The sequence below is a fragment of the Oncorhynchus kisutch genome, linkage group LG19, assembly GCF_002021735.2.
Source record: "Oncorhynchus kisutch isolate 150728-3 linkage group LG19, Okis_V2, whole genome shotgun sequence".
In the NCBI taxonomy this organism is placed as follows: Eukaryota; Metazoa; Chordata; class Actinopteri; order Salmoniformes; family Salmonidae; genus Oncorhynchus; species Oncorhynchus kisutch.
In genome coordinates, this window is record NC_034192.2 from 59,750,652 (window position 1) to 59,771,088 (window position 20,437).

General features: G+C 41.2%; 1 protein-coding gene and 1 long non-coding RNA gene across 3 annotated transcripts in view; one reads left to right on the top strand and one right to left on the bottom strand.

Annotated features, from left to right (window-relative positions):
• Nucleotides 1-339: 339 nt before the first annotated feature.
• Nucleotides 340-1,489, top strand: LOC116355027 (uncharacterized). The gene is made up of 3 exons (XR_004204255.1): nucleotides 340-513; nucleotides 657-833; nucleotides 1,061-1,489. It is a non-coding gene; the product is annotated as an uncharacterized LOC116355027 (long non-coding RNA).
• Nucleotides 1,394-20,437, bottom strand: part of LOC109910214 (glycine receptor subunit alphaZ1) — a 91,108-nt gene continuing 72,064 nt past the window's right edge. For both annotated transcript variants that reach the window (XM_031797975.1, XM_031797974.1), the window contains one exon: nucleotides 1,394-5,945. In XM_031797975.1, the coding sequence (XP_031653835.1) occupies nucleotides 5,652-5,945 (294 nt within the window). In that variant the 3' untranslated portion in view covers nucleotides 1,394-5,651. The remainder of the gene's footprint in view (nucleotides 5,946-20,437) is intronic.

Sequence of the window (20,437 nt, forward strand, 5' to 3'; positions counted from 1 at the left end):
AGATATACACTACTGTTCAATAGTTTAGGATCACTTAGAAATGTCCTTGTTTTTGAAAAAAAAGCATAAAAAGCACGCTCCAGATACTCAACTAGTCTAAAGAAAGACCGTTTTATTGCTTATTTAATCAGAACAACAGTTTTCAGCTGTGCTAACATAATTGCAAAAGGGTTTTCTAAGGATCAATTAGCCTTTTATAATTATAAACTTGGATTAGCTGACACAATGTGCCATTGGAACACAGGAGTGATGGTTGCTGATAATGGGCCTCTGTAGCCTATTTAGATATTCCATTAAAAAACAGTAGTGTACATATATATATATATATTTTTTTATAAAATGTGTGCACTGTGCCTTTATTACTCCTGTATGAGCGGACCAAAATTGTCGTTAGCAGCGCTGGGAGAAAAAATCTCTCAGCTTCTTGTCATTTTTGCTAGCCTTCCAGAATCACAACAGCACACGGACCTTTGCCCCATTGAAGCGTGTGCATAATTTTCGTGATGTTGTCAGGTAAATCCGTCTGTACTTGTAAACAAAATAACGTTTTGGGTGGATTCTTGATGTTTGGTTTGCTGTTTGAACAGTTGCTGAGATTACATTTGGTTATCAATGAAAAATAGACCGCTTTGATGAATAGCCTATATTGCCTATAGATCAAATCAAGGAACGAAGTGACAACACTGCCCCCACGGATGCGGAAGGAACGCCGGAGGAGCCGTTCCTTTTGTGGCGAAAGACGACATTGAAACACTGCTACTGTACCTTCCATCTCCGTTGTGTGCGAATGTACCTTTAGGCCACTGAATCTTAGGAATATGATCTTACAAATGGTAATAATGACAATTTGTATTTTTATTTAATTTAAATGAGTAGTATTTATGTAACATGTTTTTAAAAGTCAATTATAGCAAGACTATAATCCAATCATAAAGCGAAGAGAGAAATAATTGTCTCCTCAAGGGATTTTTGCTAGTTAACAATAGAATGAATACAACAACCTACGGACATAATTTATAGTTTGACATTTTTTTAAATACTTTTTTATGATTATACACAGATCCTTGAGCTGTGGAACAGATCCTTGAGCTGTGGAACAGATCCTTGAGCTGTGTAAACAGATCCTTGAGCTGTGGAACAGATCCTTGAGCTGTGGAACAGATCCTTGAGCTGTGGAACAGATCCTTGAGCTGTGGAACAGATCCTTGAGCTGTGGAACAGATCCTTGAGCTGTGGAACAGATCCTTGAGCTGTGGAACAGATCCTTGAGCTGTGGAACAGATCCTTGAGCTGTGGAACAGATCCTTGAGCTGTGGAACAGATCCTTGAGCTGTGTAAACAGAAAGCAATAGTCCAACTCTTGACAATTCTTTAAAAAAAAAGGTCAAAGAGATTTTTGTTCAGAAAACCTTTAATTGTAATTAGAATTACTTATAATGACATATTTCAATAAATATTTAGTTATATACAGTTACAGCAGAAATTGTACATTCCTTTTTTTTTTTCAAATTGCTAACATTTTTGTACAAGCCAAAAATATCTGCCATTATGTTGATATTCATGCAAAATATTCAGTGTTTTCACATTTTAATAAAAAAAAAAAGAGGATTTGCTGAACTTTTTTCCTTCTTCTGAAGTGCACTCTTGGATTATTATCATAACTGTAATTAGCAAATCAAGATGTGCACTTTGTGCCAATACACAATATTTAAGCAAGTAAAAACTAAATTAAGGCCATTCCAACTTGTGTGCTAAAAATGAATAAAAAGACATAAATAGAAATGTTTCTATTTTTGTGTACAGTTCAGTTCATGACTGGTTATTTGTGTCCATCTCTATCACTGGGTGGTGAGTGCATCACCACAACCAGGGCATCTGATATATTCAAAAGACAATAAACAGAATCAAACAGCTGTTGTTATCAGCAATTACTAACAAATCATAACATGCTAGTTGAATTTCATACTTTTAAAATGTTCATATTGCTCTGTCCTATATGCCAAATATTATATGAACTTCCTTCATTGTCAATAATATTTGGCATTATGATAGGTCAGGTTGATATGAAGGGGAGGAAGTCCTATCTGTTCAATGGAGGGTTTCTCCATCAGTGAACATTCTAACCACTTCCATACTTTGAACATTGATCTGCTGAGCAATTAAGCTAAACATACAATTCTTGTTGTAGAATGTGTCAGTGTTCTAGAATACATTAGACCTTGTTGAAGTTGTCTATTCAGAGCATTACGTGTCATTTCCATCTTGAATAACATAATAAACAAAGTAAGCCTTGTCCGAGCCCCTGCCCCTTGTCCCGTAGGGCAGGAGCCTATCAGGGTCAGGGTAAATTCCAGAAATTCAATTCCAATTCAATTCTTTCTGCCTATTCATTTCCCATGTATTCAATTCTAATTCCAGGTCGATTCTGAATTGAATTAAAATTCAATTTAAATTGGAATTGACCCCAACCCTGGAGCCTATCTCCTGTTTCTGTAGCATGAGGCAGCTTGATGTACAAGTACACACCCTGGACAGGGCGCTAGTAATAATGCACCTTAATAAGCAATTGGTTACAATAAATCTATATAGCATTGTCCCAAGTGCAGTGATCCTTCACATGGTCAGGGCATAGAGTTCAATCCATAACTATTGAATGGATGAGTGAATATCATGATGGTTGAGTGGAGGTACATGATATGACTAGTTCCTAGTTTGTTGCATATTCAACATTGGATAGCATCTTATTTAATGGATAGTTTTGTCTGAGGAAGTCAAAACTGAGGAAAGATTCATGGTCAAATTCTGTACTGAAGTATTACAGCCAACAAATAAATACTGTATCTATCAACAAATCATTCAGCACTTTCAAAACATATTGATTACTGTGCTGATATTTTAAAAGGCCCTTTATGTTTTAACCCTATTCTAACAATGAACTTTTATAAATGCATAGTTTTGGGTAAAGCATAACATTATAAATTACATAAGTATACCCCATGTAGAAAAGTTAATTTTCTGGGATGAAATAACACTAATGCAAAAACATAGACCTTCAAATCAATTTACCCACATGGACTGTGTCTGTTAAAAACACACATATCTTTTGACAAATACTGCCTCAACTGGAAGGTACATATGAATTACTCGAAGATAATACGAATTTAAGAAATAATTGACCGAAATGTAAAATATTGTTATAATCTTTTGTGCAAGTCCATCAAGCCTCAAACATCAAACTACCTCAAACTATCATTAACACATTCGAAAAATCTATGACCTGTTGAAGTAATGGATTACACTTTTCAAGAAGAAGAAAGAACAGGGATGAAGAAGCAGAGAAAACGTTTCATATCAAAATATATAATATTGTTAATTGAATAGCATCATATTACCACAAAAAGAAATGGAAGCACTTTATCCTCACACTGGGAAGTCAATGGAAAGAACTGAATCAATCTAAGTTACGACAACAAAACCTAAACAATATCCTGAACCAGTGCATAATATCTGTTGCAAAGGTGTTCTGGCATCTTTCCCCTTATGTCATCATATTCAAAACCGAACCAGGAAGGCAATGATCATAGGTTAACAAAATAATTATTTGGTTTGGAATAAAAACCAAGTAGAGGAAAATAACATTTGGCATTAAAGTTAAATGCAAAAACTCACTCGACCAGTGTTTATTTAAACTGTGTCCGAGTCTCCCATCCATGACAATGTGTTGCAGGCCATACTTCCTGTGGTAGCAGTAGTGTAGTCTTTATTTCTGGGGCTTGGTGACAGCACTTTAGGCTAGCTAAACAATGTCCCAGAGGTGGGGCTACAGAGAGCAGAGAGTCTTAAATATGCAATATGAAAAGCCACTGTAGCTTGGCCCGTTTGTAGTTGAATGTAAATGCGTGGAGAACGATGGTCCTAGGAGGAGGGTGAATAGTTTACATTATGCCTAAGGGTCTAGATCTGAAGGCCTCGTGTGTGTTGGTATGTATGTCCACCATTGGAAAGATGAGCACTGTGATCTGTGATGTCTTAAATTTAAAAAAAAACCTTGATGGCTCACAAGTTCAAACAGATTCATGATAATGTTTTGTAAATGGTAAAGCTAATTTAAAAAAAATAATTGCATATATTAATTATTGCATAGAAAAGCCTGGTGAGAAGTAATGGATTTCAGTATCTTAAATCAAGCCACGGACTAGTTGAATGAATGTATTAATCAATCAGTTTCACAGTATACTGTAGTATTGTGAACTATAACATGTACTGCTTTATACACCAATGAGAACATTGTGCCGATCGTTGTTGTTAAAGTATCAAACTATTTTCCATGATTTTGAGTGAATATCTTTTAGGCATATTTAGTAAATGATGATTATAATGCATATGTTTTTTTTTAAGCTACATTATTAATGTGTGTAAATATATTAATGGTAATAATTGTTAAGGTACAGTAGGTGTTTTCTTGTTTTAAACTTAACTCACTACATTTTTCTCCATTGCCTGCTGGGTATCTTACCGTAACTGGATAATAAACTGTGAATATAACGAAACAAATGTTAACAGTACAGCTTCAATGAAATGAGTAGGAAGAATCAGGATTACATTATTATTATTTTTTTTCCAGTGTAGATTCACTTTTAATGAATCATATTTTGATTTAAGTACCAAATCCTTAAAAAAAAAGCTCATGGATAAATGAATGAATGAATGAATGCAACAATGAGGATATGTGAATGATGGCAAATGTCCCTTTAGAATTTAGAGTTCCCAAGAAGAGCTTGAGCTGATTACAGCAACATGATATTTACTTGACACGAAAATTAAAAACGATATGCAATTGAGAAATAAAGTTAAGGGCCGACAGAGGAACACGTTGACATTAATAATTAAAGTTAAGGGCAGACAGAGGAACACGTTGACCACAGCGGTTAGAAACAATAGAATATTATTTTGACTCATGAAGCTTCCTTCATATAGTTGATAAGCAGCATCAACCACATCTCAGTTGAAATCTCAGTTTTTCGTTGAGGGCTCAGGGAGCGTTGATAAGTGCTTGCAACACACATTGAAGCTAATTGAGATATATAGGACACACGATCCTTGCGACACTTTATTAACGGAAACACTAAAATCGTCTTAGTATCCTTTTAAAAACCCATCCCTCGTGTTCCATCCAGACATCTGCCTTTCGAGAGAAATAACAGTTTTTAAATATATGATAGATATATACTATATTACAGTGCTGTGTGTTTCCCCAACTTCTTCTTCTTCTTCTTTAGAATGCAGTGTCTGTCTTCTTTGATTTGCGAAAATAAAACTAACACTTCTTAGAAGAACATCTCTTTCTTTCTAAATTCTCAGTTATCATAAATTCCCGGATGTATCGGTAAAAGTCGTAACATTTACTGATTTATCGTTTTGTAAATATTTTGCCACATTCATATATCATGCATTTTACTGCATTGCTATTGCACTGGTCCGGATTATTCAGGTTGAAAAGAGGGGGGGGGGGAATAAAATAAAAGAACAAATATTGATAAATTACCTTTGCCAAGGCGATAGCCACCAAAAGCAAGTGAGCAAGTGAAGAGCGAGGAGTATTGGGTTTGGGAGAAGGATGGTGTGGTATTGAACTCTCTCTCTTCCCTTGCTTACGTCATCTGGTGTACATCCGTGCTTCGGATGATCTTGTATACGAGCCAGTAGAAAATATTAAAAATGAGGAAGACTAGCGGGAAAGCCACGCGAGAGACCGTGTCGATCCTCTTCGCGCGGCCGATGAAGAGCTTGCGCATCTCTTCCACCGTTTTCTCCTGAGGGCCGGCAGTGGCGGTCGGGGCGTTGTTGTTGTTCCCTTTGATGGCCATGCCGTCTTTGGCCTGCAGGCAGGCTGGGCCCATGCCATAGGCGGTGAAGCTGAACCGGCCCTCACCGCCCTCATCCTCCTGTAACACAGCCGAATATTCATTCTGTTAGGAATCAAAAAACACATTACACATTTGATATCCAGGCCTGTTCTCTCTCTGTATATCTCTTAAAGGACCACACCGTAAGTCGTAAAAACATATGTTGAAAATCATAGTGGGCATTCAAAGAAAAGGCTCTTAACTGGCTTAAATCATAGTGGGTCGTCAAGGAAAAGGCTCTTAACTGGCTTAAATCATAGTTGGTCGTCAAGGAAAAGGCTCTTAACTGGCTTAAATCATAGTGGGTCGTCAAGGAAAAGGCTCTTAACTGGCTTAAATCATAGCGGGTCGTCAAGGAAAAGGCTCTTAACTGGCTTAAATCATAGTGGGTCGTCAAGGAAAAGGCTCTTAACAAACTTAAATCATAGTGGGTTGTCAAGGAAAAGGCTCTTAACTGGCTTAAATCATAGTGGGTCGTCAAGGAAAAGGCTCTTAACTGGCTTAAATCATAGTGGGTTGTCAAGGAAAAGGCTCTTAACAAACTTAAATCATAGTGGGTCGTCAAGGAAAAGGCTCTTAACAAACTTAAATCATAGTGGGTCGTCAAGGAAAAGGCTCTTAACTGGCTTAAATCATAGTGGGTCGTCAAGGAAAAGGCTCTTAACAAACTTAAATCATAGTGGGTCTTCAAGGAAAAGGCTCTTAACTGGCTTAAATCATAGTGGGTCGTCAAGGAAAAGGATCTTAACTGGCTTAAATCATAGTGGGTCGTCAAGGAAAAGGCTCTTAACTGGCTTAAATCATAGTGGGTCGTCAAGGAAAAGGCTCTTAACAAACTTAAATCATAGTGGGTCGTCAAGGAAAAGGCTCTTAACAAACTTAAATCATAGTGGGTCGTCAAGGAAAAGGCTCTTAACAGACTTAAATCATAGTGGGTCGTCAAGGAAAAGGCTCTTAACAAACTTAAATCATAGTGGGTCGTCAAGGAAAAGGCTCTTAACTGGCTTAAATCATAGTGGGTCGTCAAGGAAAAGGCTCTTAACAAACTTAAATCATAGTGGGTCGTCAAGGAAAAGGCTCTTAACAGACTTAAATCATAGTGGGTCGTCAAGGAAAAGGCTCTTAACAAACTTAAATCATAGTGGGTTGTCAAGGAAAAGGCTCTTAACAGACTTAAATCATAGTGGGTCTTCTCTTAAGAAACTTAAATCATAGTGGGTCGTTAAGGAAAAGGCTCTAAACAGACTTAAATCATGGTGGGTCTTCAAAGAAAAGGCTCTTAACAAACTTAAATCATAGTGGGTCTTCAAGGAAAAGGCTCTTAACAGATTTCGTCAATTGAAAACACATATAATGGCTGTGAAAATCACAGTGGGCCTTTAAGTAATGCAGAGACATATTAACTAACATAATCACATATGGTTGAGCCTTAAAAATCAAAGTCCAACATGATCCAGATACTATCTCATTAACCATTGATATGCATTGTGATAAATATGGATTGCGTGGGTTGACGATTCACATTTTAGCTATGACATCACTCAAAATAACAAATATTGATAAATTGAGGCAAGGTTTGCACATGTTATAAAGGACACACTATCTCACGTTATCTCGATATCATACTACGTAAATAGCATTTTCCTAGTGACTGCAATTTCATTACTGGTAGCTGGCTAACACAATCCCTGCCTCCACAATACCTCATCACACACAAACAATCAGGGTCCCTTATCATTACTGGTAGCTGGCTAACACAATCCCTGCCTCCACAATACCTCATCACACACAAACAATCAGGGTCCCTTATCATTACTGGTAGCTGGCTAACACAATCCCTGCCTCCACAATACCTCATCACACACAAACAATCAGGGTCCCTTATCATTACTGGTAGCTGGCTAACACAATCCCTGCCTCCACAATACCTCATCACACACAAACAATCAGGGGCCCTTATCTGTCTTTGCTTGGTGTGAAAAATGTAAATGTCCTCCTGTCCTTGTCTAAAATACAGGCCTTAGTTTTCTAGGTTCCATTTGTAGACTCCATGTCCTCCTTCTGTCCTTGTCTTTATACCTCCACATTTATAACTATTCATGTGTGTTGGGCTGAATGGATGAACACACACACACACACACACACACACACACACACACACACACACACGCGCGCACACGCGCACACACACACACACACACACACACGCGAGGAGGGGAGACGGCGTTTCTCCTTTCTCCTCCATTTTGGATCTTCTCCTCTACTCCACTAACAGTGCCTGAGACATCTAATGCTGGCTACGTTGTGCGTCAACCTTCCCTTGTCCTTCAGTGGAGCTGGTCCACCATTTGTAAGTATTCATTCCTCCTGCCGTATGATTAATGTGTTGACTGGGGGACGTGACGTGGAGCAGTAAAGAGGGACGGCGGAGGATGGCGTCCCAAAATGGCATCCTATTCCCTACATAGTGCACTACTTTCGACTTAGGCCTATGGTTCAAAGTAGTGTACGATGTAGGGAATAGGATGTCATTTGAGACATATATTTTCACACCCCGCCCAGCCCAGGCTGTCTGATTCATTACCCGGCCCCCTAATTCAACATTCCACCATTAAAGCAGTAAGCTGGGCAGAGACTCTTATTGTATGAAGGGGAGATAAATAGTGAGAGAGAGGAATGGTGCCCTTTGGGTTTGTGTATGGTGAGGGAGACAATGTATGGCTTGGAACGAAAGCAGTATCAGGCTCAACCCTCCCTCCCTCCCTCCCTCATTTTTCATTTGCAAGTCAGAGAGAAAATCCCCAAACAAATCCAATTTTGATAAACCCCCATATCTATTGGGTGAAATACCACAGTGTGTCATCACAGCAGCAAGATTTGTGACCTGTTGCCACAAGAAAAGGGCAACCAGTGAAGAACAAACACCATTGTAAATACAACCAATATTTATGTTTATTTATTTTCCCTTTTGTACTATTTGCACATCGTTAAAACACTGTATATAGCCATAATATGACATTTGAAATGTCTCTCTTCTTTTCCAACTTCTGTGTTTGTAATGTATACTGTCAAATTTTAATTGTTTATTCCACTTTTGTTAATTATCTATTTGACTTGCTATGGCAATGTAAACATATGTTTCCCATGCCAATAAAGCCCTTTGAATTGAGATTGAATTGAAAAAGAGGTGACCGGTTGGTTAGTTGTTTGGTGTCTAGTGAGACACAGAGAGAAGGATGTCTTGACTCCTCGATCCATCACATTATTTCCTCATGATAGATGCCTGTATATCTCTTAGTGTGTGGTGATGTGATTAATGGCTGAGATTAAAGAGAACTGTAAAGCCAACTAGTTGGAGGCCCCATCCTATGTTTTCTCTAAACATTTTGCCTTTGCGTGGGTCGCGGTGTCATGCAGCCTTGGAAAAAAGGAAAATGCTGATTTGCACAAAGTCATTTTGGGAAGTGTCACGACTAACCATCATCACTTTCTCCTCGAGGAGTTGGTGCCTTGCCATTCATTTTATGATTTCCCAAAGCAATTTAGCCCAATGCCAATACACGACCCTTTCCCAGTCATTCCAATCTGATTTTTTTCCCATTCTTTTTTAATATCGTGCTTTCACTCTTTTACATTGAGGATTTGGTATATTCATTATTAAAGGATCAGGTCATCTGAGAAGAATGTTGAAGTAGCAGTAATGTTAAGGGCTGGTTTCCCGGACACAAAGTCAAACAAAACAAATACCCATCTAGTCTAGGACTGACTTCTTTGAACATGACCTTTTGCTTCACAGTTGAAACACAACTAAATTGTCTCTCTCACAGATTCTTGCCTCAGAACGGCAGAAATTCTGGATTTTAAACATTTGTTAATATAAACCTGTTTAAAACTGTATTTCACAGTTCTCTATCATCTTTACTACCAGTACTGCACTAGTTGTTACTTAAAAATGACATCAAACATGATTTTAGGCCATGTTTATTGAAAACTGTTTAAAAAGCCACAGTATCGATCGTTTCTGCGTTGTACTAGTTGCATTGTCGAAACTGCCTGAATACATGATTTTAGGCCATGTTCACGTAAATCTGTTTAGAGATATAAGTCACAGTTGAAACACAACTAAATTAGGTCCCTTATCATCTCTCTCACTAGTGCTCTACGGCAGAAATTCTGTATTTTAGACATTGTTAATGTAAAACTGTTTACAAATATTCTTCACAGTTGAAACACAACTAAATTATAACATCTTTATACTACGTAATATATTTTGTACTTTTTAAATATTTTGTACTCCAATAACTTCGCAGAGAAAATGATGAGTTCACATCATTTAGCCCCTTCATGTCCTGCAGACACCGGCAGAGAGTAGCTTCCACTTGGTTATCTGTCGCATGCCACTTATTTACCTAGCTAATCCAGTTTTATTTACCTAGCTAATCCAGTTTTATTTACCTAGCTAATCCAGTTTTATTTACCTAGCTAATCCAGTTTTATTTACCTAGCTAATCCAGTTTTATTTACCTAGCTAATCCAGTTTTATTTACCTAGCTAATCCAGTTTTATTTACCTAGCTAATCCAGTTTTATTTACCTAGCTAATCCAGTTTTATTTACCTAGCTAATCCAGTTTTATTTACCTAGCTAATCCAGTTTTATTGACCTAGCTAATCCAGTTTTATTTACCTAGCTAATCCAGTTTTATTGACCTAGCTAATCCAGTTTTATTTACCTAGCTAATCCAGTTTTATTTACCTAGCTAATCCAGTTTTATTGACCTAGCTAATCCAGTTTTATTGACCTAGCTAATCCAGTTTTATTTACCTAGCTAATCCAGTTTTATTTACCTAGCTAATCCAGTTTTATTTACCTAGCTAATCCAGTTTTATTTACCTAGCTAATCCAGTTTTATTTACCTAGCTAATCCAGTTTTATTTACCTAGCTAATCCAGTCTTATTTACCTAGCTAATCCAGTGTTATTTACCTAGCTAATCCAGTTTTATTTACCTAGCTAATCCAGTCTTATTTACCTAGCTAATCCAGTTTTATTTACCTAGCTAATCCAGTCTTATTTACCTAGCTAATCCAGTCTTATTTACCTAGCTAATCCAGTTTTATTTACCTAGCTAATCCAGTTTTATTTACCTAGCTAATCCAGTCTTATTTACCTAGCTAATCCAGTCTTATTTACCTAGCTAATCCAGTTTTATTTACCTAGCTAATCCAGTCTTATTTACCTAGCTAATCCAGTTTTATTTACCTAGCTAATCCAGTCTTATTTACCTAGCTAATCCAGTCTTATTTACCTAGCTAATCCAGTCTTATTTACCTAGCTAATCCAGTCTTATTTACCTAGCTAATCCAGTTTATTTACCTAGCTAATCCAGTCTCTTATCCCCCGTTGTTCTCAGACGTGGTGGTACAGTACAACCTCAGAACACACACACCCGAGACGATCCCGTGTGAAAGATTCCACTTGAACAGTAGCTAATCAGGCCTAATGAGCTGATTATCCTGGATCAATCAGGAAGTGTGGTCCTAATAAGGCCCTGTCATCGTTAGCCAGCGGAACACTGGAACACTGTATCTGCAGTCTAGGGGTCACATCATGTCACCTAGTTATTAATATATCTCAGTTTGGACTGCAGGGGAAAAGAGCTGCGCCCCTGCACAGTCATGTGAAATCCATAGATCAGGGCCTAATGAATTTATTTCAATTGACTGATTTCCTTATATATGAACTGTAACTCAGTAAAATCTTTGAAATTGTTGCATGTTGCGTTTATATTTCAGTATATATACGTTACGAATTTGTTCCTCTTAAGATTCTGGAGTGCATCTTTAATAATGCATGGGCTATATGGCTGATGCTATTGTGGTTGGGTATAGGCTACAGACATGTCTCTATGGCTAATTAAATAATGTATTATTATGAATTCTGCAATTGCTATAATTCCATTGATATTCTTTATACAATCCTTAAAGGAGACACACCATTGATATCCTGTATTCTGCAGTTGGGTCAAGTTTTAATCAAGTCAATATTTATTCATGTTTATTCAGTAAGGCCTTTCTTACAGTCTCGAGAGAAGCTTGTGAAATTACATGCAGTTTGCTATTATTTTATTCAATGCTGGTGGATAATATTGGTAGGCTGCAGTTGGGCAAGTGATTTAGTTTACTTTACTCCTAAAACCTTTCTCTCTTTCTTTCAGTCTCGAGAGAAGCTTGTCGGGTACATGTGTGTGTGTGTGTGTGTGAGTGTGTGTGAGTGAGTGAGTGAGTGAGTGTGTGTCTGTGTGAGTGTTTGTGTATGAGTGTGTGTGTGTGTGTGTGAGTGAGTGAGTGAGTGAGTGTGTGTGTGTGTGTGTGTGTGTGAGTGTCTGTGTGTGTGTGTGTCGAGGGAGTGGGCTGCTGCTGGACAGTCAGTCTATATACTTCAAGGCAACAGATGAATAGTCTGCCTGTCGCTATTGATCTGCAGTCTGCAGTTACACCATCTGGCCAGGAGGGGGAGACCTCAATCTGTCACCTTCCCATAGAGGTACGCACACACACACATAAACATCCACACACACTAGCGCTCTCACATGCACGTACGTGCACACACACACACACACACACAGACACACACACACACACACACACACACACACACACACACACACACACACACACACACACACACACACACACACACACACACACACACACACACACACACACACACAGAGAGACACACAGGAAAGGCTGCAGTGTTCGTTTGTAGATTTCACCCTCATTGTCTTTCTAACCAGCGACCATCAGTTTTCAACCAGGTCAGGTAGAAGCTGATGGGCACTTTCTAGGTTATCAGTGGCAATGATCGATCAATTAAACACCAACGGAGAAACAACACGATTTCCACTGCGGCTGTTGAAGATTGGTCCTGGAGCTGAGTGTGTGTTGTGCTATGTATCCCGATGCTCAGCCAGAACCAGAGAGAACCAGAGAGGTTGTTTTATTGTGTCGAGGGTAGAAGTGACAGGTTCCTCACTGCAGAGAAAACAGAGGAGCAGTCCTCTGGGATGAACTGGCTGAATGATAGCCTTTAGAAGGCTGAATGATAGCCTTTAGAAGGTTGAACTGGCTGAATGATAGCCTTTAGAAGGGGGAACTGGCTGAATGATAGCCTTTAGAAGGATGAACTGGCTGAATGATAGCCTTTAGAAGGATGAACTGGCTGAATGATAGCCTTTAGAAGGCTGAATGATAGCCTTTAGAAGGTTGAACTGGCTGAATGATAGCCTTTAGAAGGTTGAACTGGCTGAATGATAGCCTTTAGAAGGCTGAACTGGCTGAATGATAGCATTTAGAAGGCTGAATGATAGCCTTTAGAAGGCTGACCTGGCTGAATGATAGCCTTTAGAAGGCTGAATGATAGCCTTTAGAAGACTGAACTGGCTGAATGATAGCCTTTAGAAGGTTGTACTGGCTGAATGATAGCCTTTAGAATGTTGAACTGGCTGAATGATAGCCTTTAGAAGGCTGAATGATAGCCTTTAGAAGGTTGAACTGGCTGAATGATAGCCCTTAGAAGGTTGAACTGGCTGAATGATAGCATTTAGAAGATTGAACTGGCTGAATGATAGCCTTTAGAAGATTGAACTGGCTGAATGATAGCCTTTATAAGGTTGGACTGGCTGAATGATAGCCTTTAGAAGGCTGAATGATAGCCTTTAGAAGACTGAACTGGCTGAATGATAGCCTTTAGAAGGCTGAATGATAGCCTTTAGAAGGCTGAACGATAGCCTTTAGAAGGCTGACCTGGCTGAATGATAGCCTTTAGAAGGCTGACCTGGCTGAATGATAGCCTTTAGGGGGAGGAACTGGTGGAATGATATCCTTTAGAAGGCTGAACGATAGCCTTTAGAAGATTGAACTGGCTGAATGATAGCCTTTAGAAGTATGAACTGGCTGAATGATAGCCTTTAGAAGGATGAACTGGCTGAATGATAGCCTTTAGAAGGATGAACTGGCTGAATGATAGCCTTTAGAAGGATGAACTGGCTGAATGATAGCCTTTAGAAGCCTGAACTGAACTGGTAATAGTAAACTCATACAACATGTCTTTCTGTAGATCAGGATGGTAAAGTCATACAACATCAATCTAGCTATTTTACATAGCAGCTAGCCTGTCATCTGATACAACTCCAAAAACTATCAGTATCATTCAGAGCTGTAAGTAAATGCAGGACATATCCTTTCATAATGGGCTTATAATCATCAACACCAGATAGTATTGAAATGAATAATACTATAGGCCTAACACCTCACAAACAAGGATTGATCAGCATTTTCACAGGATATATGGTTAATAATTACATTAAAAAAATGTTAATATAATAACATAATATGATAATATAGTTAACTGCAATACTACACTATATAATAATACAAAATAATAATTTGGCAGGTGCTTATATTTGTCCTATTTTATTGATACTATTGTTAACTGCAATACTATATAGGCCTAACACCACCCAAACAAGGATTTGTCAGCATTTTCTAGAAAACCCAGCAAAATAATGCTTGACTTGCATTTCAAATACTAGACTACATGATGACATCACCCAACCGGAATCTCCAGAACTCATACCATGTGAAAGACTGGATGAAGATCTGAGTCATTCCTGCCAAACATCGGGACTACCAGCTATCATCTCTTGTAGAGATGTGAGCACTAAACACTGTATGGTACTCAGCGGTTATGTTCCAAATGGGACCCTATTCCCTTTTTGTTGCTCTTTTGCACCTCAGTATCTCTACTTGCACATCATCATCTGCACATCTATCACTCCAGTGTTTAATTGCTAAATTGTAATTATTTACCACTGTGGCCTATTCATTGCCTTACCTCCCTAATCTTACCTCATTTGCACACACTGTATATAGATTTTTTTCTATTGTACTATTGACTGTGTATTTATCCCATGTGTAACTCTGTGTTGTTGTTTGTGTCGCACTGCTTTGCTTTATCTTGGCCAGGTCGCAGTTGTAAATGAGAACTTGTTCTCAACTGGCCTAGCTGGTTAAATAAAGGTGTTCTCAACTGGCCTACCTGGTTAAATAAAGGTGTTCTCAACTGGCCTACCTGGTTAAATAAAGGTGTTCTCAACTGGCCTAGCTGGTTAAATAAAGGTGTTCTCAACTGGCCTAGCTGGTTAAATAAAGGTGTTCTCAACTGGCCTAGCTGGTTAAATAAAGGTGTTCTCAACTGGCCTACCTGGTTAAATAAAGGTGTTCTCAACTGGCCTAGCTGGTTAAATAAAGGTGTTCTCAACTGGCCTAGCTGGTTAAATAAAGGTGTTCTCAACTGGCCTACCTGGTTAAATAAAGGTGTTCTCAACTGGCCTAGCTGGTTAAATAAAGGTGTTCTCAACTGGCCTACCTGGTTAAATAAAGGTGTTCTCAACTGGCCTACCTGGTTAAATAAAGGTGTTCTCAACTGGCCTACCTGGTTAAATAAAGGTGAAATAAAAAATACAAATAAATAATGCACTACTATTGACCAGAGCCCTATGGCACCCTATTCCCTGTATAGTGCACTACTATTGACCAGAGCCCTATGGCACCCTATTCCCTGTATAGTGCACTACTATTGACCAGAGCCCTATGGCACACTATTCCCTGTATAGTGCACTACTATTGACCAGAGCCCTATGGCACACTATTCCCTGTATAGTGCACTACTATTGACCAGAGCCCTATGGCACACTATTCCCTGTATAGTGCACTACTATTGACCAGAGCCCTATGGCACACTATTCCCTGTATAGTGCACTACTATTGACCAGAGCCCTATGGCACACTATTCCCTGTATAGTGCACTACTATTGACCAGAGCCCTATGGCACACTATTCCCTGTATAGTGCACTACTATTGACCAGAGCCCTATGGCACCCTATTCCCTGTATAGTGCACTACTTTTGACCAGAGCCCTATGGCACACTATTCCCTGTATAGTGCACTACTATTGACCAGAGCCCTATGGCACCCTATTCCCTGTATAGTGCACTACTATTGACCAGAGCCCTATGGCACCCTATTCCCTGTATAGTGCACTACTATTGACCAGAGCCCTATGGCACACTATTCCCTGTATAGTGCACTACTATTGACCAGAGCCCTATGGCACCCTATTCCCTGTATAGTGCACTACTATTGACCAGAGCCCTATGGCACCCTATTCCCTGTATAGTGCACTACTATTGACCAGAGCCCTATGGCACCCTATTCCCTGTATAGTGCACTACTATTGACCAGAGCCCTATGGCACCCTATTCCCTGTATAGTGCACTACTATTGACCAGAGACCTATGGCACACTATTCCCTGTATAGTGCACTACTATTGACCAGAGCCCTATGGCACACTATTCCCTGTATAGTGCACTACTATTGACCAGAGCCCTATGGCACCCTATTCCCTGTATAGTGCACTACTATTGACCAGAGCCCTATGGCACCCTATTCCCTGTATAGTGCACTACTATTGACCAGAGCCCTATTGCACCCTATTCCCTGTATAGTGCACTACTATTGACCAGAGACCTATGGCACACTATTCCCTGTATAGTGCACTACTTTTGACCAGAGACCTATGGCACACTATTCCCTGTATAGTGCACTACTTTTGACCAGAGCCCTATGGAACCCTATTCCCTGTATGGTGCACTACTTTTGACCAGAGCCGTATGGTTGCCATTAGGGATGTGGCCAGCTTCTCAATTGACCTGAGAGAGACTAGTGCTCCAGGGAACAGTAGACTAATCGACCCTCACCTAGTACATACCCTCCTTTCAGGGATTCTGGATTAGAACAATACTACTGAGGATTTATTTTGAGATTTTTTTACTCTTTTGAAAGATTGACTGGATCCATATTCCCTTAGAAGTAGTCAGTGGCTGTAGACTCCTGCCTGTCCGCCCGGTCAAGGCGCCCGGTCAAGGCGTATGGAATGACAAGGAGTTTATGGAATGTTTATGTCTAACTCTTTGAAGGGTTTCTGTGTTTTCTCTCGCCCCCTCCTCCTTCTCCTCCTCCTCTTCCTCCTCCTCCCCTCTCCTTCCTCCTTCTCCTCCTCCTCCTCTTCCTCCCCTCTCCCTCCTCCTTCTCCTCCTCCTCTTCCTCCTCCTCCCCTCTCCCTCCTCCTTCTCCTCCTCTTCCTCCTCCTCCCCTCTCCCTCCTTCTCCTCCTCCTCCTCTTCCTCCTCCTCCCCTCTCCCCTCCTCCTTCTCTTCCTCCTCCTCCCCTCTCCTCCTTCTCATCCTCCTCCTCTTCCTCCTCCTCCCTTCTCCTCCTCTTCCTCCTCCTCCCCTCTCCCTCCTCCTTCTCCTCCTCTTCCTCTTCCTCCCCTCTCCACCCCTCCTCCTTCTCCTCCTCCTCCTCCTCTTCCTCCTCCTCCCCTCTCCCTTCTCCTCCTCGTCCTCTTCCTCCTCTTCCCCTCTCCCTCCTCCTTCTCCTCCTCTTCCTCCTCCTATGGCACACTATTCCCTGTATAGTGCACTACTATTGACCAGAGCCCTATGGCACACTATTCCCTGTATAGTGCACTACTATTGACCAGAGCCCTATGGCACCCTATTCCCTGTATAGTGCACTACTTTTGACCAGAGCCCTATGGCACACTATTCCCTGTATAGTGCACTACTATTGACCAGAGCCCTATGGCACCCTATTCCCTGTATAGTGCACTACTATTGACCAGAGCCCTATGGCACCCTATTCCCTGTATAGTGCACTACTATTGACCAGAGCCCTATGGCACACTATTCCCTGTATAGTGCACTACTATTGACCAGAGCCCTATGGCACCCTATTCCCTGTATAGTGCACTACTATTGACCAGAGCCCTATGGCACCCTATTCCCTGTATAGTGCACTACTATTGACCAGAGCCCTATGGCACCCTATTCCCTCTATAGTGCACTACTATTGACCAGAGCCCTATGGCACCCTATTCCCTGTATAGTGCACTACTATTGACCAGAGACCTATGGCACACTATTCCCTGTATAGTGCACTACTATTGACCAGAGCCCTATGGCACACTATTCCCTGTATAGTGCACTACTATTGACCAGAGCCCTATGGCACCCTATTCCCTGTATAGTGCACTACTATTGACCAGAGCCCTATGGCACCCTATTCCCTGTATAGTGCACTACTATTGACCAGAGCCCTATTGCACCCTATTCCCTGTATAGTGCACTACTATTGACCAGAGACCTATGGCACACTATTCCCTGTATAGTGCACTACTTTTGACCAGAGACCTATGGCACACTATTCCCTGTATAGTGCACTACTTTTGACCAGAGCCCTATGGAACCCTATTCCCTGTATGGTGCACTACTTTTGACCAGAGCCGTATGGTTGCCATTAGGGATGTGGCCAGCTTCTCAATTGACCTGAGAGAGACTAGTGCTCCAGGGAACAGTAGACTAATCGACCCTCACCTAGTACATACCCTCCTTTCAGGGATTCTGGATTAGAACAATACTACTGAGGATTTATTTTGAGATTTTTTTACTCTTTTGAAAGATTGACTGGATCCATATTCCCTTAGAAGTAGTCAGTGGCTGTAGACTCCTGCCTGTCCGCCCGGTCAAGGCGCCCGGTCAAGGCGTATGGAATGACAAGGAGTTTATGGAATGTTTATGTCTAACTCTTTGAAGGGTTTCTGTGTTTTCTCTCGCCCCCTCCTCCTTCTCCTCCTCCTCTTCCTCCTCCTCCCCTCTCCTTCCTCCTTCTCCTCCTCCTCCTCTTCCTCCCCTCTCCCTCCTCCTTCTCCTCCTCCTCTTCCTCCTCCTCCCCTCTCCCTCCTCCTTCTCCTCCTCTTCCTCCTCCTCCCCTCTCCCTCCTTCTCCTCCTCCTCCTCTTCCTCCTCCTCCCCTCTCCCCTCCTCCTTCTCTTCCTCCTCCTCCCCTCTCCTCCTTCTCATCCTCCTCCTCTTCCTCCTCCTCCCTTCTCCTCCTCTTCCTCCTCCTCCCCTCTCCCTCCTCCTTCTCCTCCTCTTCCTCTTCCTCCCCTCTCCACCCCTCCTCCTTCTCCTCCTCCTCCTCCTCTTCCTCCTCCTCCCCTCTCCCTTCTCCTCCTCGTCCTCTTCCTCCTCTTCCCCTCTCCCTCCTCCTTCTCCTCCTCTTCCTCCTCCTATGGCACACTATTCCCTGTATAGTGCACTACTATTGACCAGAGCCCTATGGCACACTATTCCCTGTATAGTGCACTACTATTGACCAGAGCCCTATGGCACCCTATTCCCTGTATAGTGCACTACTTTTGACCAGAGCCCTATGGCACACTATTCCCTGTATAGTGCACTACTATTGACCAGAGCCCTATGGCACCCTATTCCCTGTATAGTGCACTACTATTGACCAGAGCCCTATGGCACCCTATTCCCTGTATAGTGCACTACTATTGACCAGAGCCCTATGGCACACTATTCCCTGTATAGTGCACTACTATTGACCAGAGCCCTATGGCACCCTATTCCCTGTATAGTGCACTACTATTGACCAGAGCCCTATGGCACCCTATTCCCTGTATAGTGCACTACTATTGACCAGAGCCCTATGGCACCCTATTCCCTCTATAGTGCACTACTATTGACCAGAGCCCTATGGCACCCTATTCCCTGTATAGTGCACTACTATTGACCAGAGACCTATGGCACACTATTCCCTGTATAGTGCACTACTATTGACCAGAGCCCTATGGCACACTATTCCCTGTATAGTGCACTACTATTGACCAGAGCCCTATGGCACCCTATTCCCTGTATAGTGCACTACTATTGACCAGAGCCCTATGGCACCCTATTCCCTGTATAGTGCACTACTATTGACCAGAGCCCTATTGCACCCTATTCCCTGTATAGTGCACTACTATTGACCAGAGACCTATGGCACACTATTCCCTGTATAGTGCACTACTTTTGACCAGAGACCTATGGCACACTATTCCCTGTATAGTGCACTACTTTTGACCAGAGCCCTATGGAACCCTATTCCCTGTATGGTGCACTACTTTTGACCAGAGCCGTATGGTTGCCATTAGGGATGTGGCCAGCTTCTCAATTGACCTGAGAGAGACTAGTGCTCCAGGGAACAGTAGACTAATCGACCCTCACCTAGTACATACCCTCCTTTCAGGGATTCTGGATTAGAACAATACTACTGAGGATTTATTTTGAGATTTTTTTACTCTTTTGAAAGATTGACTGGATCCATATTCCCTTAGAAGTAGTCAGTGGCTGTAGACTCCTGCCTGTCCGCCCGGTCAAGGCGCCCGGTCAAGGCGTATGGAATGACAAGGAGTTTATGGAATGTTTATGTCTAACTCTTTGAAGGGTTTCTGTGTTTTCTCTCGCCCCCTCCTCCTTCTCCTCCTCCTCTTCCTCATCCTCCCCTCTCCTTCCTCCTTCTCCTCCTCCTCCTCTTCCTCCCCTCTCCCTCCTCCTTCTCCTCCTCCTCTTCCTCCTCCTCCC